This window comes from Myodes glareolus, chromosome 9 (assembly GCF_982192425.1).
Source record: "Myodes glareolus chromosome 9, mMyoGla1.1, whole genome shotgun sequence".
Classification (NCBI taxonomy): Eukaryota; Metazoa; Chordata; class Mammalia; order Rodentia; family Cricetidae; genus Myodes; species Myodes glareolus.
Window position 1 is genome coordinate 65,342,636 of NC_142034.1, and position 18,288 is coordinate 65,360,923.

At 52.3% G+C, this 18,288-nt stretch overlaps 2 protein-coding genes across 15 annotated transcripts in view; one reads left to right on the forward strand and one right to left on the reverse strand.

Moving 5' to 3' along the window:
• Obscn (obscurin, cytoskeletal calmodulin and titin-interacting RhoGEF) overlaps positions 1-2,716 on the forward strand; it is a 151,128-nt gene extending 148,412 nt beyond the window's left edge. For all 9 annotated transcript variants that reach the window (XM_087910592.1, XM_087910583.1, XM_087910584.1 and 6 more), the window contains 7 exons: positions 21-191; positions 752-836; positions 1,033-1,272; positions 1,472-1,695; positions 1,902-1,977; positions 2,167-2,316; positions 2,463-2,716. In XM_087910592.1, coding sequence (XP_087766718.1) covers positions 21-191; positions 752-836; positions 1,033-1,272; positions 1,472-1,695; positions 1,902-1,977; positions 2,167-2,316; positions 2,463-2,640 — 1,124 coding nt within the window. In that variant the 3' untranslated portion in view covers positions 2,641-2,716. The remainder of the gene's footprint in view (positions 1-20; positions 192-751; positions 837-1,032; positions 1,273-1,471; positions 1,696-1,901; positions 1,978-2,166; positions 2,317-2,462) is intronic.
• Positions 2,717-6,683: 3,967 nt separating this feature from the next.
• On the reverse strand, positions 6,684-18,175 carry Trim11 (tripartite motif containing 11). 6 transcript variants are annotated; one of them, XM_048440033.3, is made up of 6 exons: positions 17,597-18,175; positions 14,704-14,799; positions 13,744-13,971; positions 9,672-9,694; positions 9,490-9,590; positions 6,684-8,068 (listed from the first exon to the last, which is right to left on the reverse strand). In XM_048440033.3, the coding sequence occupies exons 1-6, from the start codon at positions 17,999-18,001 to the stop codon at positions 7,521-7,523; spliced, it is 1,401 nt and encodes a 466-aa protein (XP_048295990.1). In that variant the 5' UTR covers positions 18,002-18,175; the 3' UTR covers positions 6,684-7,520. The 6 variants fall into 6 exon arrangements, with proteins under 6 accessions (XP_048295990.1, XP_048295988.3, XP_048295986.3 ...); XM_048440031.3 differs by having other exon boundaries at positions 17,528-18,175; XM_048440029.3 differs by having other exon boundaries at positions 13,744-13,974; positions 17,528-18,175.
• Positions 18,176-18,288: the final 113 nt, after the last annotated feature.

Genomic DNA, 18,288 nt, shown 5'->3' on the forward strand with positions numbered 1-18,288 from the left:
ACTCTCTCCTGTGTGGTCAGGAGGCAGCTGGACCACCCTGGCCTCTGACATCTCCGATTGCTGCTACATCACCAGCAAGCTGTCTCGGGGTGGCATGTATACCTTCCGAACAGCGTGTGTCAGCAAAGCAGGAATGGGCCCCTACAGCAGCCCTTCAGACCAAGTCCTCCTGGGAGGGCTCAACCATCTGGGTAAGCTTTGGGGTGGATGGGACGGAGAAGGGTGGCCATCAGATCAGGCATGGACACCCTCTTGCTCACGGATGATCTACTTGCCTGCATTCAGCATTCAGAGCTTACACTCCCTGGGAACCCCATCATCTTCCTATCCCCCTTCACTCACCAGCTCCCTCCTCGTGTTATCCCAGGAGTTGATCACGGTTGATTTTTTTACTTCACTGGGTGCTGTGTTTGCATCTGATGGGAGAGTGCTATGGTTGATTGGAAATGGCTGGTGTAGACTCAGGAATGACAGGTGGCATTTGAGTACTATCTGGTTCCACCCTGGAATGTCCTCTACCATTATCACACACACACAATCAATCAAGATGGTGGACTCTGCCACGACCCTCCCTTGTCCAAGTTTCTCCTCCAATGCATACATAAGTGTTCAAGGATTGAGGGGGTCAAAGTGCATGGGAGCCTAAAGAAGGGCCACTTTTCTAGGGTTTGGTGATGGACTATGAGAGATGTGAGGGACAGGGCTACCTGGGTGTCCCTCCCTGACTAGGTTCCCATTTCTCCTTCTACAGCCTCCGAGGAGGAGAGTGGCCGGGGGAGGCCAGCCCAGCTTCTCCCCAGCACAAAGACCTTCGCCTTCCAGATGCAGATCCGGAGGTGCAGGGGTGTCTGCAGAGGGTGGGAGGGTGGGAAGGTCCCTTAACTCCTCCCGCGGGCTTTTCATGCCCGGCGTCCCAGTGCAACTGCCCAGTACAGCTGTCACTGGCCCCTTACCTTATCTGCTCATTGAGCTTGGTCCCTGCTGCTCTAAGTGTGGGGACTCCTCACAAGCACCTGTGTTTCCTTTACGCAGGGGCCGCTTCAGTGTGGTACGGCAGTGTAGGGAGAAGGCCAGTGGGCGGGCGCTGGCTGCTAAGATTGTCCCCTACCGGCCTGAGGACAAGACAGCTGTGCTAAGAGAATATGAAGCACTCAAGAGACTGCATCACCCACATCTGGCCCAACTCCATGCTGCCTACCTCAGTCCCCGGCACCTGGTGCTCATCCTGGAGCTGTGCTCTGGCCCTGAGCTGCTACCCTGCCTGGCAGAGAGGTGAGGGGTAGCATGGGTTGCTTGGGAGACAGGCAGGCAGATGTCTCTGGGAGGGACCCGTGAGAACTGTGACCACATCAAGCAGGGACTTGGCCGAACCCGATGCTCCTTTTTGGCTTTTGCCAGGACAGTGTTCTCAGCCTTCCCCGTGTGTGCCTAGCCCTGCCTTGGGCCCATCCTGAGCCCTCTGTGCCCCTAGGGACTCCTACTCAGAGTCTGACGTGAAGGACTACCTGTGGCAGATGCTAAGCGCCACCCAGTACCTGCATGCCCAACGCATCCTGCACCTGGACCTGAGGTCCGAGAACATGATGGTCACTGAGTACAACCTGCTTAAGGTGGTGGACCTGGGCAACGCTCAGAGCCTCGGCCAAGAGAAGGTCCCACCCCCTGAGAACTTCAAAGACTACCTAGAGACCATGGGTGCGTATGTGACTCCCCGTCTGTTGGGGGAGGGAGGGAGCTCGTCCCTAACTGGCTTCCCTCCTTCCCAGCTCCACTGACACCTCTCACATGCTGGGCATCTGGGCTCAGATGCCCGGCATGTCACCTGACTCCTCCACTGACATCCACCACCTGACCCACCCAACTGTGCCCAACCATCTGTGTCCACCCATGCTCCTCTGCAGCTCCGGAACTCCTGGAAGGCCAAGGGGCTGTCCCACAGACAGATATCTGGGCTATTGGTGTAACAGCCTTCATTATGTGAGTCCCTCAGGTGTCTGGGGAAGCTGTGCTACGTGGGTGGGACAAGGCCCATACACCGAGCCCTGTGGATCCCCACAAGTACACCCAGAATTTGGTCCCCATACGTTACCTTTCATTATGGTGAGCTTGATGTCCCTACATCTCCTATTCATCCCTGAGCGTCTCCTGTGCCTCTCACCCACGCAGGCTGAGTGGCGAGTACCCCGTCAGCAGTGAGGGGACTCGCGACCTGCAGAAAGGCTTGCGCAAGGGACTCATCCGGTTGAGTCGCTGCTATGCAGGGCTGTCTGGAGGTGCCGTGGCCTTCCTGCAGAGCTCACTGTGCGCTCGACCCTGGTAAGGAGTCCAGTCTGTGCTCCGCCCACTCTCGCGGGCCCAGCCCACCGTGCTGGCCTCACCCTTCCCTCTCTGTTTGTCTCGCCCAACACCTCGCCCTCCCAAGCCTAACCCTCAGACCCTGAATGGTTCACTTAATGTTTCAGGGGCCGCCCATGCGCCACCACCTGCTTGCAGTGTGGGTGGCTGACAGAGGAGGGTCCCGCCGGTTCCAGACCCACGCCTGTGACATTCCCCACCGCGCGATTGCGCGCCTTCGTGCGCGAGCGCGAGAAGCGACGGGCGCTACTCTACAAGAAGCATAACCTGGCCCAGGTACGCTGAGGTCCTGCTCTGCAGGGCAAGATGTGCCTTGCCACACGAGGACACCTGCGCCAATAAAAGATGCAAAACAGCCAAAGAGTTTCCTGTCTCATTGAGTCACCTTCCTGGTGTTTGGGGTCTTCATTCATAGAGTTTTGGAACTTGAGAATCACAACTTGTACCCCAAGTGATATCCAGTCACCCATCCTCAATAAACCAATTAAAATGTGGCTCCATTGGGAAGAGGGACAAAGAGACATAGCAAACCCCTCAAGTCGATCTTCAGCATCTGAAGTAAGACTTAAAGTTTAGAGGGCCAAGGATATGCACATCTCAGCAGTGCCGGCCAAGATGCGGTCTCATCCAGCCCGGTCATCTGGGTTTCGCCTACATCTTGTGAAATGCTCTGATAGGTTGATAGAACTGTTTGAAATCTCTTTTGGAGATAAGTGGCCCCTCTGGATGGTGCCTTTTTCTGGGGTGGGGGTGGAGGGACGGTGATGACTCCTATTTCTTTAGGGTCTATTGATAAAATTGAGAGACACAAGTGCTTCTTTAGGACATTATTGCTGCCAGACTGATAACAATTGGAGCAGATCCCCCAGGAACCTTTGGCTCCGGAAGCCTGAAGTGGTGTAGTGATGGTCTCACATCCTGTTCCTGCATTTCTATTAATCTTTGGGCCTCAGCTCCTCCTCGTCACATAAACCCGTTGGCCTCTCCCCTGCCTTAGTGTGCAGCTGTGACCTGAACATCTTGGCTGTGTCTGTTCTTGGTCAAGAGATCAATCAGAAAGCACTGCTGGGGTTGGACAGAGGGCTCAGCGGTTAAGAGCACTGACTGCTCCACCAGAGGTGCTGAGTTCAATTCCTAGCAACCGCATGGAGGCTCACCACCATCTCTAGTGGGATCGGATGCTCTCTTCTGGCACAAAGCTGTACATGCAGACAGAGCACTCCTACAGAAAATAAATATTTGAGTGGGTAGGAAGAGTACTGCTTGGCCATGAACCTCTGAGGTCTCTCTCTAGGCCTTGTCTTGGGATTGCTGGTTCATGGCCATGGTGAAAAACAAGCCATCTTGCAACATTACCTACGGTGTGTGTGGCCTTGGATCCCTGCTTTTACATATGGATGTTCTGATAAAGTCACCCCATTGCATTCTCACCAGAGCCTGTGGTGAGGAAACTCATCACTGCCTCTTCTCAGAGCAGGAAAAAAAAAAAAAAACAACATTCCCCTTGGCCAGGATCCAAAAAGCAGTTTTACTATCTCCCTGGAGGGCTGACCTGAGGGACCTCCCCACAGGGCCTTGACTCTCTAAGATCCTAATGTCCAGTAACACCACCCTAAAAAGCAAGCCTGTGACACGTAGATGCCTGAAGGCTAGTCCACATCATAACTGCCGAAGCTTGGGAAGGGACATCTAGAAGCAGGCAAGGAGGGAGGTCCCTCTCTTAGAATAAACCCCCTTGCAGAATCTAACCTTGGGGGGGCAAGCCCTTTCAGCCAGGCCCCTTCTGCCATGGATAGAAACAAGGCTCTGTTCCTTATCATGGCCATAGGCCAGGAACCCCAAGCCAGTCTAAGACCCCGAGTGTTCACGGCCAGCAGTTTCTCCTGATTTTCACTTGGTCAAAGGCTGACTCGTGTGCGGTTGATACAGATGTCCTGGGGGCAAGCTGTGGCAATGTTTGCTTATAGCTGGGTACCAGGGGTTGCTGCTCTGACTAGTCTCCTGTGACTGAGAGGCTTTGAGGTACCAGTCAGTACTGTCTCTGCTTTTTGAAAGCATCCAAGCTGGAACCAATTCTTATTTTACTGGACCCTTAGATCTTTTTGCACCTAGGGTCCCTTGATCTCAGAACTGGGACTGGTCCCCATCTCCCCACTGACCTGATTTCACCAGGGCCTGTGCACAGACATGCCCCTCGTTTGTTGCTATAATATAATAATAATAATAATGATAATAATAACAATAATAATAATATAATATAGCACTCGGGGCTGCTGAATATGTGACAAGGATCATTTACTTTCTGGCTTCCTGGGAGCGGAAAGTCCAAGTCTGTGCCCCCACGACTCTGCCTCTGGTGACAGCCCCTGACTGTGTCACATCCTAGTGGATGGCACTGATAAAAGATGAATGAGATGTCCTCATGTTAATTATGAAAACCAGAGGGTGGGAGAATGGGATTAACAGCTAAAGACACAGACGCAAACATACTATGGAACCTGGGCTGCAGGGTCCATCTGCCCCATGACATCTCTGAACATAGCCCCAAGCATTCCAGAAACACCAAGTTCATCTCTTCAGAGCTCTTTGTCCTATCAGATTCTCCTTGTCTCTCTGTCCAGGGTAGGGTAGGATCCCTCTGGGAGACAAATGGACAGCATAAAATCAAATTGCTTCTGCTCAGCAAATAGAGCAATGGTCGGAGTGAAAAGCACCTTCAGGATGAGAGAGCATCTTTGCCAGTCAGCCATCTGACAAAGGATTAATATCTGGAACATGTGAAGAACTAAAACATATTATCTAATCGATAAATAGGAATATGAATTAGACAGCCAACTATCAAAAGAAGTACAAATACCTAATAAACACACGCAAATATTCAGTAACCTAAGCTATCAGGGAAACACAAATCAAAAGTACATCGAGGGGTTAGGTGTGGTGGCTCTTGCAATTTAATCTCAGCATTCCAGAGCAGAGCATGTATATCTGTGTGAGTTCAAGGCCATCCTGGCCTACATGGTGAAACTTTACCTCAAACAAAACAGCAACTTCACTGAAGTTCTAGCCTGCTTCAATCAGAAAGACTCAAGGAAACAAATGAGCTGGAGAGATGGCTTACTGGTCAAGAGCACTTGTTGCCCTTGCAGAAGACCGATATTTTTGTTTGTTTAATTCTAAGACTTTAATTCACTTAAGTTGGCTGAAGTTTTGGTGAGAACCTGTGTGACAAGACTTTTATTCGGGTTTGAGGACAACAGAGATAGTAAAACAGGAAAGCAGCTCCCAGGAGTCTCCACGTCGCTCTGGCTTTCATGGTTCTTTGGCAACTTCTCACTTCAGAGTTCACCCACTGCTGGGATAGAGCTCAGCCACCGCTACGGTAGAGCTCAGCCACCGCTATGGTAGAGCTCAGGTACCGCTATGGTAGAGCTCAGCCACTCATTAATCTATGTCCTTGAGTCTCATTCACTGAGAGAAGGGAGTTCCTGGCTGGATGTATGCTCCCTCAACAGGGGCCTCCCTAGGGACCCATATTAGCAGCACAACACTAGACTTACAGAACCCAGTATTTGGCTTTGGTCATGGACTTTACCCTTCTTCAGAACCTGTGTCCAGCTCTTTTCCAAAGCCATGGCTAGGGCTATGACCACACGTTGGTCTCAACCACATGCCTGTCCCCTCTGTTTGTCAGGGTTTCCTTGCCCCAGAAATTACACACAGCATATTGTCTAGAAGCCACAGCCAGTGCTATTGCATGACACAGGTATTACATTTACTGTTAGACTTCCCCTGCCTGGAACTAATATGTGGAAGAGTCCTAGGGCATCCTCTTCAAAGAGAGCTGGTTACAGGACAGGAGCAAGTAGATGATGAGCTACGTGAGAAAGTACCCACTAACCCCAGGGGATCAAGTCCTTTTGGTGCCGCACCACTCAACACACATGTGGAATAAAGAACACGTGGAATCTCCAGTTTGCCATGCCTGTGTGGGAAAGAGTTGTCTTAGATCTGGTGGCCTGTGAGCCTCGTTTCTTCACTGACTACCTCCTTGAGCCACGTCTGTCTGGCAGGTCAGTTTTTCTTCTTTTGCTTTTTAACTGTATGTGCAAGAGAGGGTTTTAAGCAGCGTGTGAGTGCAGATGTCCTCAGAAGCCAGATATGGGATTCCTGGGAGCAGGAGTTATAAGCAGTTGTGAGCTGCCCAACCTGGGCGCTGGAGCCAAAGTCAGTTCAGACTCCGCCAAAGCACCATGTGCCTTTATCCGCTGAGCCACCTTGCCAATCCAAGGTCCCAGTTATTTTCCCCACAGGATAAGCAGAGGACACTGTTCCAGATGACCGTTTATTTAATGTTTCCCTTTCAATAAATAAAAGCTAAAACTCCCAGAAGTGCAATACAAACAGCCACTGCTGGCTCCTATGCACTCGGGAAGGGACTGTGCGGCTTACTCTGCAAGGCAGGCAGCTGCGGGCAGTGTACCAAAACTAGCCAGACGCCAGGGAAGCCCCTCTGAAGGCAAAACCAGACAAGTCTCAGAACAGAAGGGTGTATTCAAGTGTTGTTTCTGAGTTCCACTTCTGGGCCCCTTCTGTGCTAAATACAAAGATGAATCCTTTAGGATCCGCCCCCAGCAGACTTCCATCTCTGGGGCCAGGCTGCTGCCTACTCATCCTTCCCTGTGGCCACACCTACTATGCTAAGGACTCTGAGCAACACTTGCATTTACTGGATCAAATCCTGAGCACTGGTGGGCTTGAAGCTGGCTCCCTACCTAACCTTACCTAGTTCATTTCGGGGATGGCGTGGCATGCTTTTTGGCACAGCAGTGTGGACAGGCCTGGATTACTTCTGGAAAAGCCCATCACATCACTGGAACCTCAAGTCAGAGGTGCTGGTGACACATGGGACTTAGTGATTTGGTGAGGGCTTTTGGCACTAAGTGCCATCAGTGGCAGAGAGGATCCCCACCCTGAGGACAGAGCCCAGCCCAGCGTACTCCCACTCATCCTGTCTCTGAGACGGAGGACTTGTGATCCCCACGTGTGGTTAGAAAGGCACTGTGTGCGTCTCCTAATACTCACAGGACATCGTCTGCCTCTTGGGCCTCTGCATGGTCAGAGCAAGGGACCAGGAGAGGTGAAGGGACTTCTCTAGACTGTCTGGGTCACTGGGGACCAAGGGTGTCCCCAGGCACACCGATCAGCCTGCAGATGGTCATAGGGGTCGGGCTACTAGACAAAGGTGAGAAGAGGGGCCGGAGTGTACCTGAGAAGGGGGTCTCAGGGAAAATAAACAGCAGCGACCCATCTGTGGCACTGTAGAAGGAGAGATGACCAGCTTCATAGTCCAGAAAGATCCCCACGCGCTTGGGAGGGTCCCGTAGCGGGGAGAAGGCCCGCTCGGTAGAATTATAGAAACTCCCCAGGAACACCAGAATCCAGAACCCGTTGCCAACTGACAGCTCCCCCTTCTCCTTCCTGTTGACATTTTCTTTACATACACCAAGCGCCCAGCTGGTACGGTCCCCAACTTCTACCTCCCAGTAATGGCGGCCAGAAGTAATGCGTTCCTGGCCTAGCACGCAGGGGCCTGGGTCAAACCGCTCTGGGCTGTCAGGCAGGGCCTGCCGCTGGTCACCTCGCTGCACACTCCTCCGGTCCTCAGATAAGACCAGCTCCGGGTTGGCAGTGTCTGGGTCCAGAGTTATGTCCCCTGTGGAGAAGCCCGAGGTCAACCACACTCCCAAGTCAGCCCCCATCCACTCTGGCAATCAGCCACATCCTCCCCAGCAGCCCATGCTGCTGTTGGCTGGAGCCTCAGGTTTAAGTAACTATCCCCAGTGAAGAACTTCCTCTCCCTGGGAAAAAACACCTACTCTATCTTTACTCTACATATCTTTCTATGTTCTAGAAAACAGTCCCACATCTCCTTCTGATGACGAGAGGGCATTCTGACTGATTGCTTACTACACAGTCGAGGGTGACCTTGAAGTGTGGATCCTTCTGTTCCACCACGTCCTGACTACTTTTTACCTTTGTTTATTTTCCTTTCAGTCTCCAATGGAAGACTGGGTTTGGGTGGCAGTGGCACCCTGGGCCCTGTAGCATTCTAACTTCCCAGATCACTGTCTCAGGGGACTTCTGGTCTACCTACCTCTGGGCCTGGCATGCCCCCACCCCCATCGACCTTTGACTTGAACCAAGGGCAGCAGTCCTTGGACAACCAAGGCTTACAACAGAGTCCATCCCTGGCTCCAGAGGAAGGCCTGACAACACGCTCTGTCAGTCGTAATGGCCCCCTTACATCACACCTGAACTTATGCTGTTAAGATGGCTCAGGTGGGGCCTGCTGATGATGTCAGGATGGGGCTGGTCACCACAGCCAGCTGTGGGACAGAAGAATGTGCATTTCAGCCTCATTCATGGGTTCGAGGAGAGGAGAGGAGGGGAGGGGAGGAGGCAGGAGTCAAGTTTGCTCATAATGATCTGGCACACTGTACCCACAGAACAGAACCTCCCCCAAACTCCTTAAAGGTGGGGGTCCAAGGAGATGCTGAGCTGGGGAGCTCATCAAAGTGCCAGGAGGGTAGTGTCCAGTGAGGGCAGGAAGGCTGTATACCTATCCTCCAGCCTTGCCCACGCATCTCTTTTTTTTTTTGTTTTTTGAGACAGCGTTTCTCTGTAGTTTTGGAGCCTGTTCTGGAACTCGCCCTGTAGACCAGGCTGGCCTCAAACTCACAGAGATTTGCCCGCCTCTGCCTCTGAGTGCTGGGATTTAAGGCGTGCATCACCACCAACCGACCACACATCTCTTTCTTAACTGTAGCTTTTGTTACCAGTTAATACTAAGCAAAGTGACTCCTGGATTTTGTGAGCCACCCTTGCAAATTATCTGATAGTACGCAGGGGCTGTCCTCACAGCCCTTGGAGGAAGAGCAGGCATATGGGCGCCCCTGAGTCTTGGAAGTGGCATTGAAGTAGGGCAGTCTGGTGAGGCTGGGCCTGACGGAGAACGGCTTGGTTTGGAAAAACAGCCATGCATGGTAACATGTCTAAAGCAGAGGGAAGTTTCTAGAACAGCTGCTCTAAGCTACTGGATCCATGACAGCTCTGCTCCCAGGACTGAACACCTACCTCGGAACCTCCGCAGGATCTCCACCAGCCCTGGGACTCGGCACACGGTCCTCAGCTCCATGGGCACCACCTCTGGAGGCTGCAGCTTCACATCCTGCACCCTACAGGGGACAGCTCAGCTTCATGCTTGGGGCCAGCAGCTGGGCCCCACCCAAACCCTGCCCGGCTGCCCAGGCTCATACCTGCATAGGGCGTCCTTAATGTCCTGTTGGAGGGAGGAAGGGTACACTCATTACCAAGGCTTGTGACCTCATCCTAGGTCTCCCCAGATCACTCCAGCCCCATTTGGCAAAGACACACACACATAAGTGGGATCAGGTCACAGGCCAGACACAGGAATGCTACAAGGGTCTAGAGTCCTGCGGAGAAGTGTCCTGGAGGGTAGATCAGGTCCAGATCAAGCTCTGCTTCTTCACAGAATCCCATGTAGCAGGACTCCTTGCTACTCTTAGAACAGGACAGGCACATGTGTTTGCCCCACGAATGGGAGTGCTGTGTCAGGTGAGGCCCTCACTAAGAGCCCAGCCCTATGCCCCCCACTATGTACCCACTGTGTCCTCTGCCCCTTCTCCTGATACTGCCTCCAAGGTCCCACAGATGCCCCGGCTTGGCCCCATGCCTTGTTCATCCTTCTGTGTCTGTTTATCTAATCTGCACCCGTACTGCAGTCAGCAGCCAAGCTGTGTCCTTCCCTCCTCCAAACCTTGGAATGTAACTGTATTTCAAGATTCAGTCTTGTCAAAAATTACTATTAGATACATCCCTATTTTTTTATTGATCAGAGAGGTTCCAAATGCCCCCACCACCACCAAACACAGGCTTACCACTGCTCTTGGTTACCTACCATAAATAGAAGGCAAGCCTCTATTGCTGAAGACACAACACACTTTGGTTCGCAGGTCATAGAGAAATCAAGTTCAATGGACCTGGAAATTACCTCCCTGATGGCTAGCTTTCAGAGGACTAAAGTCATCAACAAACTCACCCAGAGGTAGATCCTAGTGCAATGCCAACCTATGGGGCAAGATGTGCCCACTGCTAATAGTGGCATAGGCTATGGGGTAACCAACTGTTTTTTCATTGGATTTGAGATCTGCTCAGCAGGACAAAGGAATTTATGCCTGAAAGGCTGGGAAGGCCATAGGCTCTAGAGGGGAACCTACAACTATTGATTTGCTAAACAGACATTTATCAAGCCACCTCCTAAATGTTTATGTTTATATCTATAGGTAAGTGCTGCCCCTCAACCTTGGCTAGAGAAGATTCTCTCTGCAGGAGGCAGGAGGCAGTGCAGAGCCTCAACACTAGTCAAAGTTCAGAGAATGCTCAACAAGTCATTTTTGTCCGCATGGACATCCCCACAAGGGACATCACAGGAGAGAGCGGAGGATGGAGGGAAATGCTGGGAAATGCTATCTCTGGACCTGACATGCCCACTGGGCTTAGGAATTCAGAGCAGCTGTGGTTACCTGCACAAGACCAAGCCAGTCAGGAAGTCCAGCATGATAGGGGAGGGCTCATTAGGCAACTGCCAGGTTGTCTAGCACGTATGGGCAACACAAACTGGACTCGGGGTCATTTAAATGAAAAAGAGGAGAGAGAGAGAGAGAGAGAGAGAGAGAGAGAGAGAGAGAAGACAAGACGAAGGGAAGAGTGTCAGGGAGTAGGATATAGGTGTATGAAACTTAAAAAAAAATTCTTTTTTCTTTTTGTTTTTTTTGTTGGTTTTTCAAGACAGGATTTCTTTGTATAGCCTTGGTTGTCCTGGAACTCACTCTGTAGACTATGCTGGCCTTGAACTCACAGAGATCTGCCTACCTCTCTCCGCCTCCTAAGTGCTGGGATTGTGTACCACCACCACCTGGTGAGAAGCAATAAAATTTCTTTAAAAAAAAAATCACAGCAGGGAGGCGATGTTGCACACCTTTAATCCTAGCACTCAGAGGTTGAGGCAGGCAAGTCTCTGTGAGTTCTACAGCCTGGTCTACAGAGTGGATTTCAGGACAGCCAAGGCTACAAAAATCCAGGGAAAAGAGGAGCAGGAGGGGGGCAGGCCGTAGTGCGATACAAGTGGGGGAAGATGGGGGGCACAGGTGGCAGCTAGGCAGCCTGGTGGGGTGAAATACGAGTGCATGGCCAAACCCGCCACATACAAAAACAAATTCAAACCTGGTATTCACACAGATCTCTACACGCCCATCTCCAAGTCACCCCTTCTTCCTAAAACCTTCCAGCATTTCCCTAAAACCTTCCAGCATTTCGTTTTCCTATAACCCAGGAGGGTGACTGTGGCTAACAGCCTGTACCCTAGCACGTCTGATGAATCACAAGACTTTTTGTGTTTCTCGTCTGGACCAGTGAGTCTCACTAGTTGCTCACATGAGTATGAGCACCTTATTGTGGGTACACCACACACACACACACACACACACACACACACACACACACATGCACACACACACGTTAGGTGAGAGGCATGTCAGTGCATTTAATCTGCTTTCCTGGCATAGGCCTCTGTCTCCATTCCTCTCTGTTCCCCTGGTCTTCCCTTCAAGAGCTCACAGAGACATTTCTATTTGGCAGGTTCTAACCATCTGACAGCTTGGTAACAAAATCCCTAGGTGTCTCTTCCCAGTGAGCCACCCTCCTGCTATGTACCCAGCACCTGGGCCCAGAGGGAGCACACTGCCTCTGTCCTACATGGAAGGCAAAGAGCCAGTCTTAGACCCTACATCTACATACCAGGTAGATGGCATTGGGGCATTGGGTGGCACAAAGCACAACCAAGTCACTAAGGAAGGGCAACAGTGAACCCCACAGCCTGCACTCAGCAGTCACCCCCTGAATCCCATCAATGCCCACTTGACAAATGGGGAGATTGAAGCCCTGAGCCTGTTGAAGGGTCCTAGAACTGTTCATGTCATCTAGACTGCCCTGCGACAGAGGGCAGAGGGCCCTGAGTGTTCTTGTTTTGGGGAAATGAAGCCAAGATTCAGGGAGGAGCAGAACTGAGGCATACATCTTGGGGATAACTTTAAAAAAAGCATCAAAGAAGAAGCAAGGTGCAAAGGGACCAGCTAATTTCAAGATACACATGGAAATTTAATCCCCACCATGAGGTCTTCTGAGGAGGACTTTTCTGAAGTGATTTGTCCTAGTGGTTCTGAGAGCCCCTATCAGAGGCAGATGCCTGACCTTAACTCTCACATTGCTCTGGCAGGAAATGATGGGGACAACCCCCCCCCACAAAGATAACTAGACATTCAGGGGTGAATAGGGAGTGGAGAGTATAGATCACAAGCTGAAAGGGTTGGGGTGGGAGTCCTACTGAGAGCTCTCAGAGGTCCAGGAGCAAGAATGAGTAACCAGAGAGGGACAGAAGCATCTCCCTGAGCTAAACGAGTCCTATCCTGTCCCCCAAAGTACACAGGCTGGCCCACATCCACTCTGCGGTGTCCACAGAGAACAGCAGGTGAGGCCAGCCAGCCTGAGAAGATGGGAAGTTGTTGCTGGGACTTCTTTCACGGTCCACCTCACGGTGTGCCCTCGTGTCACACCTGTACACTCAGCTGACTGTGGGTTGAAAGTAAAAACACATCTGGACGGAACACATGACATTTTCCCTTCTCATTATCCCTTAAAAATAGCGCAGCAGCTGTTGACAGCGTATCCAGGATATTCAGACTCTCCGGTCAGCCCGCAACAACTGAAGGCAGGCAGAGGATGTGCATAACTGATACGCAAACGCTGCACCCTTTTGTCTAAGGAACTGGCGCATCCCCACTGCAAGCCTTGGGGGCTGGCATCCCTCTCCGTGGACACCACGGAGTGTTTCTTTCTTTCTTTTATTCATCACACTGAGTGTTGGGACACAGAATACTGGGCACCCATCTGAGTCACTGTGATATTTACAGGAAAGACGGGCAGGCCAGGCTCTCTGTAGACTTGAGTCTATTATGGACAAGCTCTGCCAACGCTTTCTCATTCTGAATCCTTTGCCAGCTCGCCCCCCTCACATGGAGCACAGTATGAAATACCAGGCCTGCGTATGGCCAGTGGTGGAGGCAGAAGGCAGGTAAGAGCCTCGAACTTGGGGCTGTACTGCATGCCCTGTGGTGACCCTGCAATAAGAAGGTGCAGACCCTGTGTGTCTGGAGAGGAAGCAGCATGCCCAGCAGTGGGGTGAAGGGTATGTACGCGATGTTCCCCTTGGGAGTACCGTGGACCTCCAGGACATTCTGCCAGCCCACTCACCTGCAATAATCCCAGCGCTGGCAGCTGGCAGCGGTTCTCAAGCTCTGAGATGAGGGCTGCCAGCTGAGAGCTTTGCTGGCCAAGTCTCGTGGCACCTTCGCGCAGCCGTGGCAGGACCTCCAGCTCCTCTTCCTCCAGCTTCTGCAGCAGTTGCTGCTCCTCCTCTGCCAACAGGCGGCGCAGCCTCTCAAACTCGCCCAGCACATTCTGCCGCTGGCTCTCCACCATCTTCTGTAGGGCACAAGAAAGACAGCTGAGGGCGAGGCCTGATGCCAGACCAGAGATTGACCATTTGGGGATGCCCATACCCCAAACTCACCACCCTAGGCTGATCAGACACAGAATAGACCATCAGGAGCTGTGTAGACCCCAAGAGCTGACAGCGCATCCAATCTGTCACTCATGACTGCCCAGTTACATTGACAACTCTGGGCGATTCACAGCCCAAACCCACCCCTTGAGCCATCAGACCTTCAATCTCCCAGCTGACCTCTAATCTACCACCTGTGGCGACTCAGATTCAAGATCCATTCCTGGGACCAGCTACACCCAACATCTGTCACACAAGCCCCAAATCCATCCCCAGATGTCAGCTGGACAAAGCTGCCACTGCAAAGCTAGATAGATCAAATCTACCCTAAAGCCAAATACCTCCCTGACGCCTAAATACACTACTGTACACCTCCCCATGCCTGGCCTATTCCTGACATCCATCCAGATCCATCCTTGGGATCCCTCATGTCTGGTCCCTCTATGACCCTGAACTCAAGCATGTTAGGACCCCAGGAAGGGCAGAAGGACAGAATCAAACTTTAGCAACCTCTGTTACAGACACACACACACACACACACACACACACACACACACACACACACCACATTCTGGCCTGACCACAGGGAGTCTCAGGCTAGTCTGGCATCCAGCTACTGCTCCCTCCTTCACCCCAGACCCAGCACCTGCCTGCCACAAGGCACAGGTTTCCTCAGCCTGGGCTTGGAACAGCATCGCATCCTCCATTTGTTTCCGCAGGTGTTCCAGTGACTTCTCCAGCCTCCCCTGGTGGGACGGAGACCAGGCGGTGCCATGAGAATCCCAACTGGCATCGGGCCCTATAGGTGGGGCCCAGACACAGAAGTCTGCCTCTTCCCTCCTGACCAACCTCTTCCCCATTGGGCCAAGTGACATTTGTCCAGATAGAGGTAGGATACAATGCTCCCCAGTGTTAGGTGTCCTCCTGATTTGGCAGTATCCCCTTTAATGACAAAGGCTACCCCTCCCCAAACTTACCAAATGTCAAGGTTTCTCCTTATTTTTGGTTCTAGCCCTGTGACCTACGCCAGCCCTGCTCGCTTCTGCAAAGTAGACAGCTTGTTCCCTGCTTGGTGGGCACATCCAGGCTCTCTCAACAGGACACACCCACTAAGCTGGCACTGAAGACTGAGCTTCCTTCCTCTTCCCGTGTGGTCATAAGGGGTCACAGCAAGTCAGAGGCTAAGGTTTGAGTGTCCCCCGAAAATCCTAGGTTGAATACCTGATCACCTAGGTGATGAGCAAGACTTTTGGAAGGTGACTGAGATATGAGAGTAAGGCCTTCTGGATGAGATCTGAGAGTTCCTGCTTCTTCCATGGGAGAACATAACAAGAAGGGGGCTACTTGTGAGCCGGGAAGCAGTCCTAACTAGACACAGCATGCCCTTGGACAGCCTCCAGGACTGTGTGCCACAGCTCTCTGTGGTTAAGACAGAGGAGGGAACATACCGTGGGGGTTCAAACCAGATGCAGATGTGACTTCCCATCCCACTTTTTCTCCCAGTGCCCCATCGTCTGGGTTAGATCTGATCCAGTTTCCATTTCCACGTTCCTGCAGTTTTGCGTACCCCAGAATGGCAAGCATTCCTATGAACAGGTCAACTGGGTAGCGTGTGTTTGTCTCCAACAGGGTCTGTTTATATCGACCCAAACCTTATCAACTCCAGGCCTGGACAAGGTGCTGGGGGAAATCCTGATGTCAGTTAAGGGAGGAGAGATAGAACCCAGCGGCCAGCTGGGCTCGGCCTTCACCAGGGCTATGGCAGAAGCCACGGGCCTGTTCCAGATGCTGTGTAACTTCTCTTGTCACTTGGCTCCATCATTATGTACACCTCCAGCTTGCTTTCCAGGTTCTGTCCACATCTTTCCCGTGTTTCCTCCCAGAACACAGGGCCTCACGCATGCTAAGCGAGTGCCTTACCACTGAGTTACATCTAGCCCTCTATGTTGTAACAGGGTCTTACTGAGTCATCGGTACTGGCTTTGCACTTACTCTGCAACTCAGGTAGGGCCTGAACTTTGATTTCCCTGCCTCAGCCTCCTGAGTAGCTGGACAGACATGAGCCACCATACCCTGCCATTTTCTCATAAAAAAAAACCTTATTATCTCGATTACACGTAGTCTGCAAGTGGGATGTGCACCTCAGTGTGCATGCCTGTAGAGGCCAGACATGTCAGCTCCCTTTGAGCTCGGGTTACAGGTAGCTATGCAATGCTGGGAACTGAACTCGGGCAATCTGGAAGAGCAGTAAACTCTAACTACTGGAGATATCTCTCCTGCCCCCATTTCCCCCTTTTCCATGCTGAGGTCAGGGACAGCATTTTAAACAGAGTGACCTTGTGAAGCAGCAGCACGTGACACCAGCCAAAGCTTCAAGTTCTGGTTGCCCTGGGAATAGCTTGGTTCTCCCCTCAACTCCCAGTTCCAGCCTATGTGAACCATCCTCCCATCTCTCTGATTTTACTGCAGAACTGGAGGCTCCTCTCAGGGTACTATTCACTCATGGCCCCGAGAGCCACAGCCAAAGAGTGAACTTGTCACCTGAGCCATGGAAGCCAGCATGGCCCAGGGGACCCCATGCCAAGCTCCAATAAGTGGAGGAATGGCAGAGTCACCGATCACAAGTAAAAGCCGTTTGCTGACTTCCTGGTTCCCTGTTAAACTGTGTTCCCATACCCAAACCTGCCCAGGTGCTGTGAGGTTTAGGTGGAGGTGAGCGCCTCTGAACAGACACAGAGATATAGGCGGGCAGAAGGCAGAGCATCAGTTCTGTAAGAGACACTCTGCTTTTAGCATCCTACTTCCTAGACAGGTCCACAACTGCTGAGACCCAGAAGTCCAGGTCTCTTTCTGGTAACTCCACCTGTTTGAGTTTCTTTCTTTTTCCTTATGATGCCCTATGCAGGAGAAAATGCTACCAAAGCTGTAACTTTTCTCCTGTTGATCTGTCTTGGCAGCTTAATTGTTACGTTCAGACAATGACCCTAACAAGAATGAGAACAAGGCTTTTCTTTTTCTAATGGAGCAGTTTTAGTGTTGCCCTGCCAGGATTTATCATGTAACTTCTGGAAAGATGTGGGTCCCTTTCAGCACCATCAAGGGGCTTGCGGTGGCAGAAAGGTAAACCCACTGAACCAATGAATCCCGTATGGCTCAAGCAAAACGAAAACCACAGGGATATCTCTGTTTATAAGCTTCGATCACCTGTGCTGAAATCCAAAGCAAAGGAGACTTGGTGCCTGTTTATTCTGGTGACCCGAGTTCATGTTGGGATGGTAACATATTGCCCGAGTGTCAACTCTGACGTCAAACTGTTAATCTCACAGCGGCCCCTTCAGTTCTCCCAGTACAGTCAGGATTGACTGCCAACACCCGGTTTTCCCGGAATGCCGGTGCAATCTCATCCTGGGAAAAGTCAGGCTACACTCTGACCACCTCACGGGACCAGGATAACTGTAACTTATACTCCCTCACCCAAAGCGGGGCAGTGACGGGACTTCCCTTCGCTTCAGGCACGGACCGGCTGCACCCGGCGGAACGCACCTTGAGGTCTTCGGCCGCGTCCTGCAGCGGTCGTACTCGGTGAGCCCAGTGCTCTGAGCGCTCGCAGGTGGGACACAGCAGGCAGAGGTCGTCGCCGCAGAAGGTGGCCAGCGGCTCGCGGTGCGCCGCGCACACGCCCTGCGGGACGGGCGACGGCGGGTGCAGGCGCCGGGCCATTTCTGCCATTTTGGCGAGCGGGCGGTTGGGTCGCAGGTTCCTCTGCGCCGACAGCTCGCGGCACTCGGGACACGCATACGGGCCCTCGGGCTGGCCCCAGCAACGTCGGATGCACTCGCGGCAGAAGTTGTGACCGCAGTCGGTCATCACCGGGTCGGTGAAGTAATCGAGGCAGATGGCGCAGGTGGCCTCTTCCTGGAGGTTGGTGGACAAGTCTGGGGCGGCCATGGTGAGGGTGGCAGCGCCTGGACCAGGCTCTTGCTGGTGCACGGAGATCAGGCTACTCCGCTTGCGGGGTCTGAAGGCGGCACGGGCTCGGGACCAGGTGGACACACTCCCGGCCTCCCGTGTAGTGGGTATGCCCGGGACTAGGCTCGCAGACTTCCGCCGGAAGAGGAACCGTGGCGGAAGCAGGAAACTTTTTTTTTTTTTGGAACCCGCTTTTGTTCTGGATTGGCCTCTGCTTGTCACACGGCCTGGAGGAGGGACCGAATCGGAGCGCATTAGAGCGCCTA